Raw genomic sequence first — 12,109 nt, 5'->3', positions numbered from 1 at the left:
CTATTTAAGCACAGTGTAAACCAAGATCCTGCACAGTCAGCCAATTTTGAGGCCCTGTGTCACAATAAAATTTGTTATTTTAACATTACAGGCCTCACATGAACCATATTCTTACAATACAGGTGTGTTTAGTTGAAGTAGAGCTGATAAATTAATTAATCGATTAGTAAATTGACAGAAAAAGTAAACAATTTTGATAATCAGTCAGTCAATACATTTTTTAAGCAACAACTTCTGACGTAAGAATTTACCATGACTGTACATTAAAAAAATGGGTCACTTCATGAATTTGGCCACCAGTGTACATGGAGACAGAGTAACTCAAATAGTTTGTTTTATACGGGACATACTGTACTTTTTATTCCAATGTAATTGTCTGACAACAAGCCAAAGTGGCAACAAGTCACTCTGCAGATTTATATAGGACATACAAAACACATGATCAGCATTTAAAATATAATGCATTGTTAGGATTAACCCGCAAAATAGTTTGTTAGCTCCACCATGACCAACTTTAACATTTAAATGCTGCTTAATGAATCAGCAATAATAATTATCCAATACTATAACATGTAACCATAATCATGGAGTATTTATTTTGATTCTTTATGTATATTTTGCATGGATAACCACTTCCACAAGCAAAAACAGGGTTGCTTGCCGGATTAAAAGGCAACTTTCAACAGGCTAAATTATGTTTGAGCTTTCGGGTCCCCCTATTGGTTGATCAATAGAACAGTATCTCTAAGTGATAAAAACATCTGCCTGTATCAGCTTTTTCAACCAGCAGATGAACATCATGCTCCTCATACAGCACTACAATAGTAAATCTGGATTTATTCCTACATACAAATTGAAGCAACAACCAGCTGTTATTACTGTCAATACTTTAATTTACATTGATATACAGTTAAATTGACAAAAACAAAAGAACAATTGCATTATGATTCTCTGGCTCCCTTGGTTGATGCTTTCACTTAATGCCGGACAACAAATGATCGTTGACATCAAATGATTTGTTGCAGGAGGATGTGGTTTGAGTTCCTCTTTCCTTTTAAAGCCGCCAGGCACAGCATGCCCAACTTCAATTCACAGCTTTCCTCAATCTCCATTTTCAAACTTCATCCACAAATGGTGTATTCACTAGGCGTCCACTAGCTGCCATGGTCTTCTTGCCATCCACAAATTTCTTTGCAGCCTATAAATAAAGAAAAATGCACTGCTTATGTGGCACATTAGAACTCAAACAGTACACAAGTTAATGTTTCTGCACACACTGACTCACTTAACTTGTTTGTCGAAATGTTGATCATTATCTTGGGTAAAAAATAAATAAAACCCCAGTTTGTAAACAACTTAAAGCTGTATTTTCTTTTTTGTCCACTTGGGGCAGCAGAACAAGATATATGAACACCACTGACATATTTTTGCTATATATAAAGCTGTTATGATAAACAATTATCTATGTACATACTCAGCAGACATGGCCCAACATTAGCATTTGTTTTTTGGCAACTTGATGAATATAAGTCCAATATTCTCTCTCCTTTTAGCGCCTCCATCTCCTAAATAAAATTAACTGTCTTTTAATGCTCCACTATGTGGCTGGCTATCGTGTGTCTGCAATTTCATCTTGGGCAGGTAGTGTACAATGTGTTCATCCAAGCTTTTCCCCTAAAAATAGCTGCAGAGAGCACAGGGAAACTGCAGAGTTGGCTGATAATATCTATGGGTTCCTTTTTAATAGCACACATAGTCCTTTCCTACATTGATTAGTACAGCTTTAAGCAAAGAATGGAACTGAAATTAGGCATAGATCACTGGTTATGATAAAGCACCACTAACGTAACGTAAAGGTGTGACAAAAACTGAATGTGTGATGATTTAATACTGACATCCAATATCACCACCTCTACAGCAAAGGCACTCACCTCGACCACATCATCGTGGGTGACAGCATCTATCGCTTGAACAACAGTGTCAGGGGGCTGGTACGCTGCAGTGGTCAGTGCCTGGGCACCGATCTCCTCCAACAAGCTCTCAGAGCTCTCGATTGACATCAGGTACTCTGCTTTCACCTGGTTCCTGCGCAAAGAGGTCAAAATAGATAAAAGTGAAGAAATTATTATAATAAACCATCTTTCAGCACAGCACCTCAAAAAGATCTGCACCACTAACATGTGTGGCTGGCACACAACAGCTGCACCACTATGTCTGACCTTACTCAGTGAACTCACTTTGCTCTGGTGACGTCAGCATCTGATACATTTCCCTCGGCCACACCTTTCACTTGAGCAATAGCAGCTTTGATCACCTAAACAGGACGGCAAACAGGACGAGCTCAGTGAAATTAAATTAAATCTTTGCACATTGCAGATGCAGTTATATTTGTCTTAGAAGGAGTGAATTTGGCAATCACCTGTCCTGCAGAGTCAGCTTGCGCAATGGTATAGACGCCAAACAGGCCAGAGTCAGAGTATGAGGCATTGAAGGCTGTGGCCTGAAAGACAACCAAAGGTTATCTAACATTAGGGGACAGACTCTCTACATTCATAACTGATGAAACACACAATCCAAAAATAAAAACACAATGCCAAATTACTGTTTCCTTCTTTCCTTTCTTTATAACTTACATCAAATGGCTGAGCGGTAGCTTTGGCAATACCCTGGCTCAGTTTGCTGGTGACGTTAGAACCCCTCTTTACATGTGGCCCAGCTCCCAGGATCCTTTGCAGCACACTGAAGGCATTAGCCTCTGCACTACCTGTCACACCACCCTCGCTGGCAATAAGTGCGTGGACCAGGTCGTCGTTATTCTGCACCCGCAGCTCACCTACACAAACACAATTCCATCATGACAGTAACGCAGCGATAAACATCAAAGAGCGTAATGTCGCTAGTAAACATGAGTTTTACCTCCACGGTATACAGCCTTAGCCACAGGTGCTCCAGCCCCACTGCGTACACTCAGGAGTCCCTCGCCTACCTGCCTCAGGACAGAGTGTTGTACACCTGGACATATAAATGGAAAATACTGACATTAACGCACAACTGAAGTTAAGCAAAGAGCACCTTCATGAACTAGACAATGCCACACAGAAACTTACATAACCATAAGAGCAAGATGTGTCGTCATTCAGGCATGCCAACACTTGTAGGCAAAGTCAGCCATATGTTCAAAATCCACACATAAATCACCATCACAATAATGGCTGGCGTATTCTTCAAATACCAGTATTCATTTGGTACCTGTGTCTTTGAGCAGAGGCCAAATGCCATTTCAGGGAAGTGTATGCACACATATTCACAGTTTATTGCGATTTGCTATGACTCCAGAGTGCCCACTAACCATTAGTAAAACACAGCCTTGATAAGCAAAGCCTGATGAGAGAGGAGAGCAGCTGACACAGCGATGCAGTTAGACTAGCCAGCACTAGCAGACACTCACCTAGTCCTACAAGAGCCATTCTGCCAGTGGTGAAATTGTCCTCAACAAATGACTGCAGCTACAAGTGGAGGATAAGGAGGAGAAGAGGTGTGTAAGAGCTACGCACAAACTAACAAAGACTGGCCTTGAAGGGTTATTATGAGGTATAGTCATGTCTTGCTAACTTCCTTAAGTCATTCTCTTCAAGAAGCCACTAGTCACTAAGACTTAACAATAAACTATTTTCACACAAAATGTGGAGAAATAAAACACACACACACACACACACACACACACATACATACCTGGTTAGAGGAGATATGACCGACCATGTAGTCAGGGCAGTACAGAGAGTTGGACAGGGCATTTTTGTACGCTGCTTCGTGCAACTTCTCAATTACACCTGCAGAGTATGATAGAACACCCATTTACAGAAAGTATACGCCATTCACAACATTGTTAAATCTCTGTTAAAGTCACAGCAAAACAAAAGTTAGAGTGTCTTTAGCTTGAGTAATGTGACTTATTTCTGTTCACCTCTACCGAACACCCCACACTCACTGGCATTTTTAGAGTAAGTATTACTGTTAATATGAACATTGAATTAAATGAGTGCCTGTAGTGTGCCGATCCCACTGAGAATCAACAATCCACTATTAAGCTAGCTGCAGGTTTTAGCTTAAGCTTTTTTGCATTTCCGCAGAAGTTAAGAGGCCAAACAAGTTATTGCCAGTAAATGATGGACCTACATTTGTCAAATAAGTCCCACAAATGCTCGCAAGAATATCCCAATTCACCAATATCAAAGTATATTAAGACGAAGTTCTGTTGTTTGTTTCAGTCCTAGAGACCAATCACATTTTTAAACCTGACATGATGCCACATTGACATAATTTCCACAATTAAAATACAGCTGGTCAGGAGTTTAACTGTTGCTTCTGGTGCTAACCTATCTGAGGACATTGCTGAGCCAGAGCCTTGTCTATCTTCAACCTGGACGTCAGGTCCTGAACCTCCCATGGCCGGAACTCCTGAGCTGTGGTCACGTTGACCAAATACTCCATTAAGGAATCTCTGGACACACACAGACACAGTCAAGTTCAAACACTCTGACAACATGACCTTATGCTGACTTGAAGTAACATGCACACTTTAAAACAACAACTAGACATAAAGATGGCATCACTTACAAGTTATCTCTCAGACAGTCTACAGTGTAGACCATGGTCTCTCTTGATGATGTCACACTGCAGATAAACAGATCACGACACAGTTGGTTCAATGTGGGGGTCTATGGTTACACTGGTATCCTCGCATTTATTTATAGCAGGAAAAGCAGGACTGACCTCAGGCTGCCCCCCAGTGCTTCCACACCGCGACAGATCTTGAAGGCAGACGCACCCTTCGTAGTCTACAAAACAACAATGTTTTAATGATAGTTTGCCAGATTGCATCTTTGTTACGGTAAGCAGCTAAGAGAAGGCACATTAATTTAGCTATTAAACAAACAGTTTTCACAAATCGTTCACAAATTACCAGGTTTGCTGCTAGTCGTAGCACATGAGAGACGCCCTGGTTTTCCACCGGCTCATAGCGACTTCCGGCTTTCACAAACACACCCACACTGGACAGGGGGGAGTAGCTCTCCAGTGATGCTATCACCAGACCGTTTGGAAGCTTGGACACCTGAAACAGCAAAGACAATTGTCAGAGTAAACGAGAAAACTATATGTCACATCAAGTCAGGCTAATAAGTATTTTATAGTTTGATTGTAGCAGGAAAAGCTTTTCGCGTGTAGTCGAGAGCAGCACCTACCTGTACATTTTGGGGAGGGAGAGCTGCTGAGGATGTTGTGAGGCCTGCGAGGGGTTCAGTCAGAGCTTCGCTCCTCCTGGCAGCGGCATAGCAACGTTTCTGTGGGAAGTGGTGAGACCAAATTAAAGTCAAGGGACTTCCTTAGCAGCCATTTAACTTTTGCATTTTCTTTGGTGGCAAGCAACTTCCAATATCCTTGACTTAAACCAAACTGCATTTCTGCATGAAAGTAGTGCAGCTTCAACTAATGCAAACAAGAGCTCCATAAATCAGGCTAACATTATATTGGACAAATCTTAACCCCGTAAAGATCAACATGATCTCTACTGTTTCATAATACCTGCTGCGATCTATCCAACTCTGTTAAACTCTGCAGTAAATGAAAGCTTGAGAGTCATAAGATAAATCTGAGGCGTCACCAGATGACCAACAGGATAGGAAAGCACTAAATATTGTTCGTTCTGTTACACAAAATCATGTTTATTTATATTCTGTTCCGTTTAGCCTTGCTTTTTACTTAAAAATAACTGGATAGACCCCTTCAGACCAAGTTATTCACATTTATAAACGACTCTGAAGTTGATAAGGTTTGACAGTTTTACTTGTAAATAACTCAAAACTAAAATAATGATTATTTAATTTAAGGTTAACTAATGTTTATGCATTACATGGTCATTTCCATGTATGGCAGACACTGACAACCTAACATTAAATATGGGAGAGTGGAGCAGTGGCTGTACTGAAATGACCCGTTCCACATTAGTACAAACACACTGTGTGCTGGTGATACTGTGACATGTATGAGTAGGATACAAGGATGTCAGCATAATTGAGGTTGTTGGGTTATTGTTCGCTGCGAGACACCTCGATCAACAGGATTGGGATACACGAGCTCGGAGATGACCTTCAGATTGAATCCAGCTGAGCAAAATAACCACAACAAGCGGCAACGCTGACCCGAACCAACTGGATAATTTACTTCACTTGTGCACCGCATTATAATTCAGTCCATGTGAATGATTCAGGGAGATGGGGCTGTTTAACTCGCCTGTAAAACCCATCCAAACAAGCCTTACGTTAGATTAACCTGCATTAGCGAGCCACCTAGCAAGCTAACTAGCCCGTAGGCTAACAGCTAAATGCGGTTAAACTTCTCAAGCAGACCCGGAACCACAGTGAGCAGAGCTTAGGGCATGTCGGTCACACGGGTTAGATCAAACCGACAAAACTACACAACTCACGGGAAGATAATTCAGAGACCGGATTCCTCTCATGACTCCAGACCAGACTCTCTCCTTCAGCCGGTACAGAAAGATAGATATGGCGGCGGGCTAACGTCATACCCACAATCCCCTGCACCGTGCAGCCGATCAAAGACGATTTAAGATGTCAAGATAAACTTAAATGACTGGAGCAGATTAAAAGTTGTTTTATACAGTCTATGGTTAAAAGTTATCAAACTATTTAGTATGTGGTCGACACTTTCACAGCAAACTAAAACTGGATTTTCCCTAACCATGTTTGTTTATTACGACAGCCCCTCACTGCAGAGAAAAGAAAAAAAAAATACATGATAGGAATGTTGATGCACTATATGATCATTTCCATGTTTGGCATATCAAACAGCAGACACTGACAACCTAAATAAAGGAGAGTTGGGCGGTGGGTGTACTGAAATGACCCCTTAACTTCAGTACGTTCAAGTTCAGTTACATGTATATAAACACCAAGGTGTTTTTCTAGTAACTCTGTGTTTTTAGGTTATTTTGTGTGTGTGTTTGTATTCACACACTCACATGTACAAAAGTAAAAAAATCTTTATTAGAATCCAACTCTATTTAAATTCACTAAACACTGCATTACAAAAAAAATACTCAACAAATTACAGTTAGTAAAGACAATGATTTGGCCCATAGAAAATCTTTTGAGAGAGCGAAATGTGTACCATCTTTAAAAAGATCTCTCTCACAGCCACAAAATACAAAAATACACTATGTTGGCTCAGATTTGAGGTGCTTGGACATTAAAACAGTACCCTAAACATGTTCACATCATGCAGAGAGTGAGTTTAGACTGCAGGCTGAGTCACCGTTCAGTCAGTCCATCACTTGAGATTCATGTACCACGTTTTCTTTATCACCACATGGAAAAGGAGGGACCCAAGTGAGTGAGACCCATCCCACAAGCAGTCACCGATTAAAAAGAAAAAAACAAACAAACAGCAGGCCACCAGTAACAGTGTTGTGCCAAATCCAGGCATCTCTTCTCAGTTTGCTGCTCTGAGCTTTTGCAGTGCATGGCCTCCCAATGAAGGATGCAAATATTAACCACTAAAAAAAGATTTCCTCCTCGCTCAGTTGTCATTTGTCGTACAGGAACAGCTGCCAATGTGGATGTCTTTCCTTAAGCTGGAGAGACACACAGCTGTGCCAGATCCGTCTGGTGGGCATCTTCCCAACGATCTCCCATGTGTCAGTCTCATCACGGTACCGCTCAATAATGTCCTGTCGTCTGCACATAAATGGTAAGAGGCATTAAGCAGTTACAATTTCAACAGTTTGCTGTAAGTGTGTCTGTCCTGTTTTTTTTGTGGTTGTTTGTTTTAAAACAGGAACTAAACAAGGAGCTCTTTTGCACAATTATTTTTTTTGTTTCCACTGCATCTAAACACCTTTTACATTATTAGAGTTCACGTGTTTCTATGTTCATGCTTTGCACCTGCTGTTGCATGACTGACGTAGTGACGAGTGTGAGTGACGTTTGAATGGATGCAAAGGACAGTGTGTTATTTATTCCTGCTTAATTAGGCTATGTAAATGCGTCAAAAAGTATATAAAAGTTTGTTTCTCTTCTTTACTCACCAATTCTCTCAATCACCACCTGTGATTTGCTCATTTGTTTGCACTCCCCCCGCTATTAGGTTCACCAGAACGAGACGAAAATATCCTTAAACAGTGTTTTAAGATATTCCTGCATTCTGGTGAAAGTTTCTGCACCAATTTATGGTGGAAATCTTTTATTTTTATATATATTTTTTTTTAAGCAAACAAAATTCAGGTAGCACGTGACATTTCAAAATATATAATAGAATATAGTGCAGTGAGGCTCTCAGCCATTCTGTGTTGCCTTCAGGGCTGTTTCTCCTGTAGATCAACTTTTCTCATGTAATATCATCCCTGCTGAGGCAACACATATGTCGGCATGAGTTAGTCTTCCCTGCTCTTTTGTAATGTTCAAACGGAGAGAACGGAGCCAAAAAAATAAATAAATAGTGTCCAGAAGTTTTTAAAGTTACTGACTGATGCTCGCATGTTTTTGATTCATTTTATAGTCAGTAGCTTGTTTTTGTTTTATGCTTAAGTTACTTTTTTTGGCAATGCACATTTGTTCCTTCTATATTTTAATTGCATTGTATGTTTTCTTAATGTGCAAATAAATCTTTCTAATGCATTTTCATTTTTTATTTCACTGTAAGCTATATTTCAGAACTTTTTAAAAATAAAAATATTCTTTAAAAAATTGGTGGAAAAAAAATAGCCATTTCAAAAAAGGGTGGGGACACGTCACCATGCATAAATGACACCTATGTCTTACTCTATAGAGAATAGTTGGTAAATCGACTACACATCATTTTGTTTTTAAAGTCGTTACGAGAAATGTCTGCCTCATCCTATTCATACACTCAGTCATTGCTGTTGTATGCGAGTTGTGTGCGAGATTTCAGTTTCAACAATTGGCGATTTAATTATCTGCAAAACTCAATGGTACCCTAGATAATTCAATCGTGAAGCAATAGCCGCAGAGCAGGGACATTTAGGGGGCTCTATGGCAGAGGAACTAAATAAAGTTTCTAAAATGGTTCCCGGGCTCCTGCAAAAGTTTCTGCTGTGATTCAATTAAATTAGATTCACAACTATACTAAATTTCCCCAGAATAGCCCCTCACGCCATCTCGTCACTGAGTTCTCCTCCCCGGACATAGATCTTTCCATCCACCACAGCAGCACTGAACCAGTAGTGTTTTTTCATGGGGGTGCACATGGTCCACTGGTCAGTCTTGGGATTGTAAGACTCCATATCTGAATTTCCCGTCAAGAAATTCCATCCACCTGGAAAACCGAACAAGAGTTAACAGTCAATGTAATTATCTTGCTTGATGTCATTGAGAGTAGCTGCTGCGTATGTTGCTGTAAAAAACCTTCTGAGTTTCCCCTTGTGGGATTAAAAAAGTATGTTGATGAGTGAGCAAATGTGCTGTGATCTGAGTGCTATTAAAATTATGTCATACCTATAACGTAAAGCTTTCCTTTGAGTGTACAAGCTGAGGAACAATGGCGAATGATCTGCATGGGGGCAATCTCTGTCCATGCAGAGGATTTAGGGTTGTACACTTGAGAGAGGTCTGCGCCTACGCCATTCTCCACTTCTCCCCCTACCAGGACACAGAGTGGATACACAAGAAAAATTCATTTAAAAAATACTGTGAATCCAAAACCTTTATAAAAAACCTCAAGAAAAAACTGCATATTTTTCCTACCAGTAACATAGAGCAGTCCGTCCAGGGCCACCACAGCAGGACTTGCGACAGCCAACTTGACAGATTCGATGACCTGCCAGGAGTTGGTTTGAGGGTCGAAGCACTCCACAAAGTTCACGCATGTGTTTAACAGTTGACTCCACCCTCCCACTGCATACACAAAGCCGTCCAGCATTGCCAGGCCTAAGACAGATTATGTAAAAAAATAATTCTCTGCCCCCCGCTTATGGAAAGCCCCATGTGGGGCATTACTTCTTGCAGTATACATTATAAAAAATAAATTTGTTACCAAAAAATGAGGAATTCATTCAAATTAGCTTTATTGGTATGAATGTATAACAACAATATTGCCAATACTTTGAATGCCTCACCTAACGAAGAACGAGCCATATTCATGGGAGCCATCTTGATCCAGGAGTCACAGCAGGAGTCATAGCGCCACATCTCACTGCTCTGTGAGCCGTCAGATAACTCTCCTCCTGCCAAATACAGAGTGGAGTCTACAGAGGAGGAAGATTAACAGAAACATGTCACTTGTGATGAGCATCATTATCCAGGAGGGTTTAATCTATAAACTGAATCTCATAAGGTTTCCTCACCCGACACAACCAGCCCGTGTTTGCGCACAGCAAAGGGCAGGCAGGCCAGGTTCTTCCACTGATTCGTCATGGGATTGAAGCTCTCAACGCTGCGCAGCAACCCCGTGTTGTCCTCTCCGCCAACTGTCACTATCACTTCAGCTGTTCCTGTTGTAGATGCTAATCTAAATTAAAATGGCCCCTGTAGAATAGTGGTGTAGTGTACGTAGAGGCGCAGCCAACAACTGACAAATCTTTTAAATGCCCATTACAATTTCTGTCTTGTTTTGTCCAAAACCCAAAAGATGTGTGATTTAATATCATCAAGAAGCATTTTTGTTGACTTTAACAATTAATCGAGTAATAAAATAGTAGCTAAAAGTAGATTTAATTTCTGTGTATTGACTAAATGATTAATTTCAGTTCTATTGATGTGTGAACAGAGTATGGTGGAAGAAAAACAAATACCTAACCAGCTTGAATGTGTACTTTATCTAAACAAAGTCCCCAAGACACAAACATCTTTCAAGTTTAACAAAAGAAAACACACTAGGATGACAGAGGTGGACAAAGGTACAGCCTCTATAGGTAGAGGCCTAACCTAACCTCTAAAGGTTAGGCCTACATCTAAAGCTAGTAAGCAACCCTGGATAAATGACAGCATTCGCAGCTTAAAAAGGGAATGCAGGAAAGCAGAGCGCAGATGGAAATCCAGTCTCCATGTCCATTACCTCAGTCTGAAGGATTTATTAATTAAATACAATAACATGGTTAAGGATGCGAGAACACACTATTTTTCTGAACTCATTACTACACATAAACACAATCCCAGGTTTCTGTTTCTGACTGTGGATCAGCTGGTAAACCCAACCCCTCCTTGTGCCTCAGCTGGAAGTAATGATGACTGAATTGTTTTTATCTTATTTTACCAATAAGGTGGTGTCAATCAGAGCCTCTATTACCCCCACTGCCTCTTACTCAGAGGTCCCTCACCAGCATCCCTCCCTCCCACATAATTTTAGACCAATTTCAAAACTGCCTTTTATTGCAAATATTCTAGAAAGAATTGTGTCCAAACAGCTGCTCACTGTACTGGAAAATAACAAAATATTTTAAAGGTTTCAGTCTGGTTTCAGGAAGTACCACAGCACTGAGACTGCCCTGCTTAAATTCACCAATGACCTTTTAATGTCTGCTGATGATGGCATGTGCTCAGTCCTGGTACTCCTAAACCTTAGCGCTGCTTTTGACACCATTGATCACAGCATCATGTTAGACAGATTGAGGCACTGGGTGGGGATCTCTGGTACGGCCCTAGAATGGTTTTCATCCTACCTGTCAAATAGGAAGTTTTGCGTGTCTGTAAACAACTATGTCTCTTCATTCTGTCCAGTTAAATATGGTGTGCCTCAGGGGTCGGTCTTAGGACCCATTTTGTTTTCCTTGTATCTGCTTCCCCTTGGACATATTATCCATAAACATGGCATTTCTTTTCATATTTATGCTGATGACACACAAATATACTTGCCCGTCAGATTCACAGACCCTGGAATGCTGAGTTCACTTAACAACTGCCTTTGTGAAGTTAAAAAATGGATGTCAAATAATTTCCTCCAGCTGAACTCAGACAAAACAGAAATCCTGGTCATCGGGTCCCAGCAGATGGCAAAACAAATACTGCCATCTGCTGGTTCCCTAGTAAATCACATTAAGCCTGTTGCAAAGAACCTTGGTGTCTGGTTTGATAGTAAT

The 12,109-nt window shown here is 40.6% G+C and overlaps 2 protein-coding genes across 2 annotated transcripts in view; both read right to left on the bottom strand.

Moving 5' to 3' along the window:
- Positions 1-870: 870 nt before the first annotated feature.
- LOC123966557 (cytochrome b-c1 complex subunit 2, mitochondrial) lies at positions 871-6,634 on the bottom strand. Its single transcript, XM_046042697.1, has 14 exons — positions 6,485-6,634; positions 5,244-5,342; positions 4,964-5,113; positions 4,774-4,838; positions 4,618-4,674; positions 4,377-4,501; positions 3,733-3,830; positions 3,449-3,506; positions 2,917-3,012; positions 2,634-2,833; positions 2,420-2,500; positions 2,238-2,314; positions 1,932-2,085; positions 871-1,198 (listed from the first exon to the last, which is right to left on the bottom strand). The coding sequence occupies exons 1-14, from the start codon at positions 6,515-6,517 to the stop codon at positions 1,115-1,117; spliced, it is 1,377 nt and encodes a 458-aa protein (XP_045898653.1). The 5' UTR covers positions 6,518-6,634; the 3' UTR covers positions 871-1,114.
- A 410-nt stretch (positions 6,635-7,044) lies between these two features.
- LOC123959207 (kelch-like protein 1) overlaps positions 7,045-12,109 on the bottom strand; it is a gene marked incomplete at its 5' end in the record, with an annotated part of 7,958 nt that continues 2,893 nt past the window's right edge. Inside the window, 6 exons of the mRNA XM_046033150.1 lie at positions 7,045-7,754; positions 9,189-9,351; positions 9,531-9,674; positions 9,780-9,962; positions 10,151-10,279; positions 10,379-10,525. Coding sequence (XP_045889106.1) covers positions 7,604-7,754; positions 9,189-9,351; positions 9,531-9,674; positions 9,780-9,962; positions 10,151-10,279; positions 10,379-10,525 — 917 coding nt within the window. The remainder of the gene's footprint in view (positions 7,755-9,188; positions 9,352-9,530; positions 9,675-9,779; positions 9,963-10,150; positions 10,280-10,378; positions 10,526-12,109) is intronic.

Source organism: Micropterus dolomieu, linkage group LG02 (assembly GCF_021292245.1).
Source record: "Micropterus dolomieu isolate WLL.071019.BEF.003 ecotype Adirondacks linkage group LG02, ASM2129224v1, whole genome shotgun sequence".
Lineage (NCBI taxonomy): Eukaryota > Metazoa > Chordata > Actinopteri > Centrarchiformes > Centrarchidae > Micropterus > Micropterus dolomieu.
The sequence above is the reverse complement of the archived record's forward strand: the minus strand, read 5'-3'. Positions and strand labels throughout refer to the sequence as shown.

Coding starts and splice junctions, on each gene's coding strand:
- LOC123966557 (XM_046042697.1), bottom strand. CDS start 6,517: ATGAGAGGAATCCGGTCTCTGAATTATCTTCCC. Junction 4,675..4,773: donor GCACTGGGGGGCAGCCTGAG/GTCAGTCCTGCT, acceptor GTTTATCTGCAG/TGTGACATCATCAAGAGAGA. Junction 2,086..2,237: donor GCTGACGTCACCAGAGCAAA/GTGAGTTCACTG, acceptor CTCTTTGCGCAG/GAACCAGGTGAAAGCAGAGT.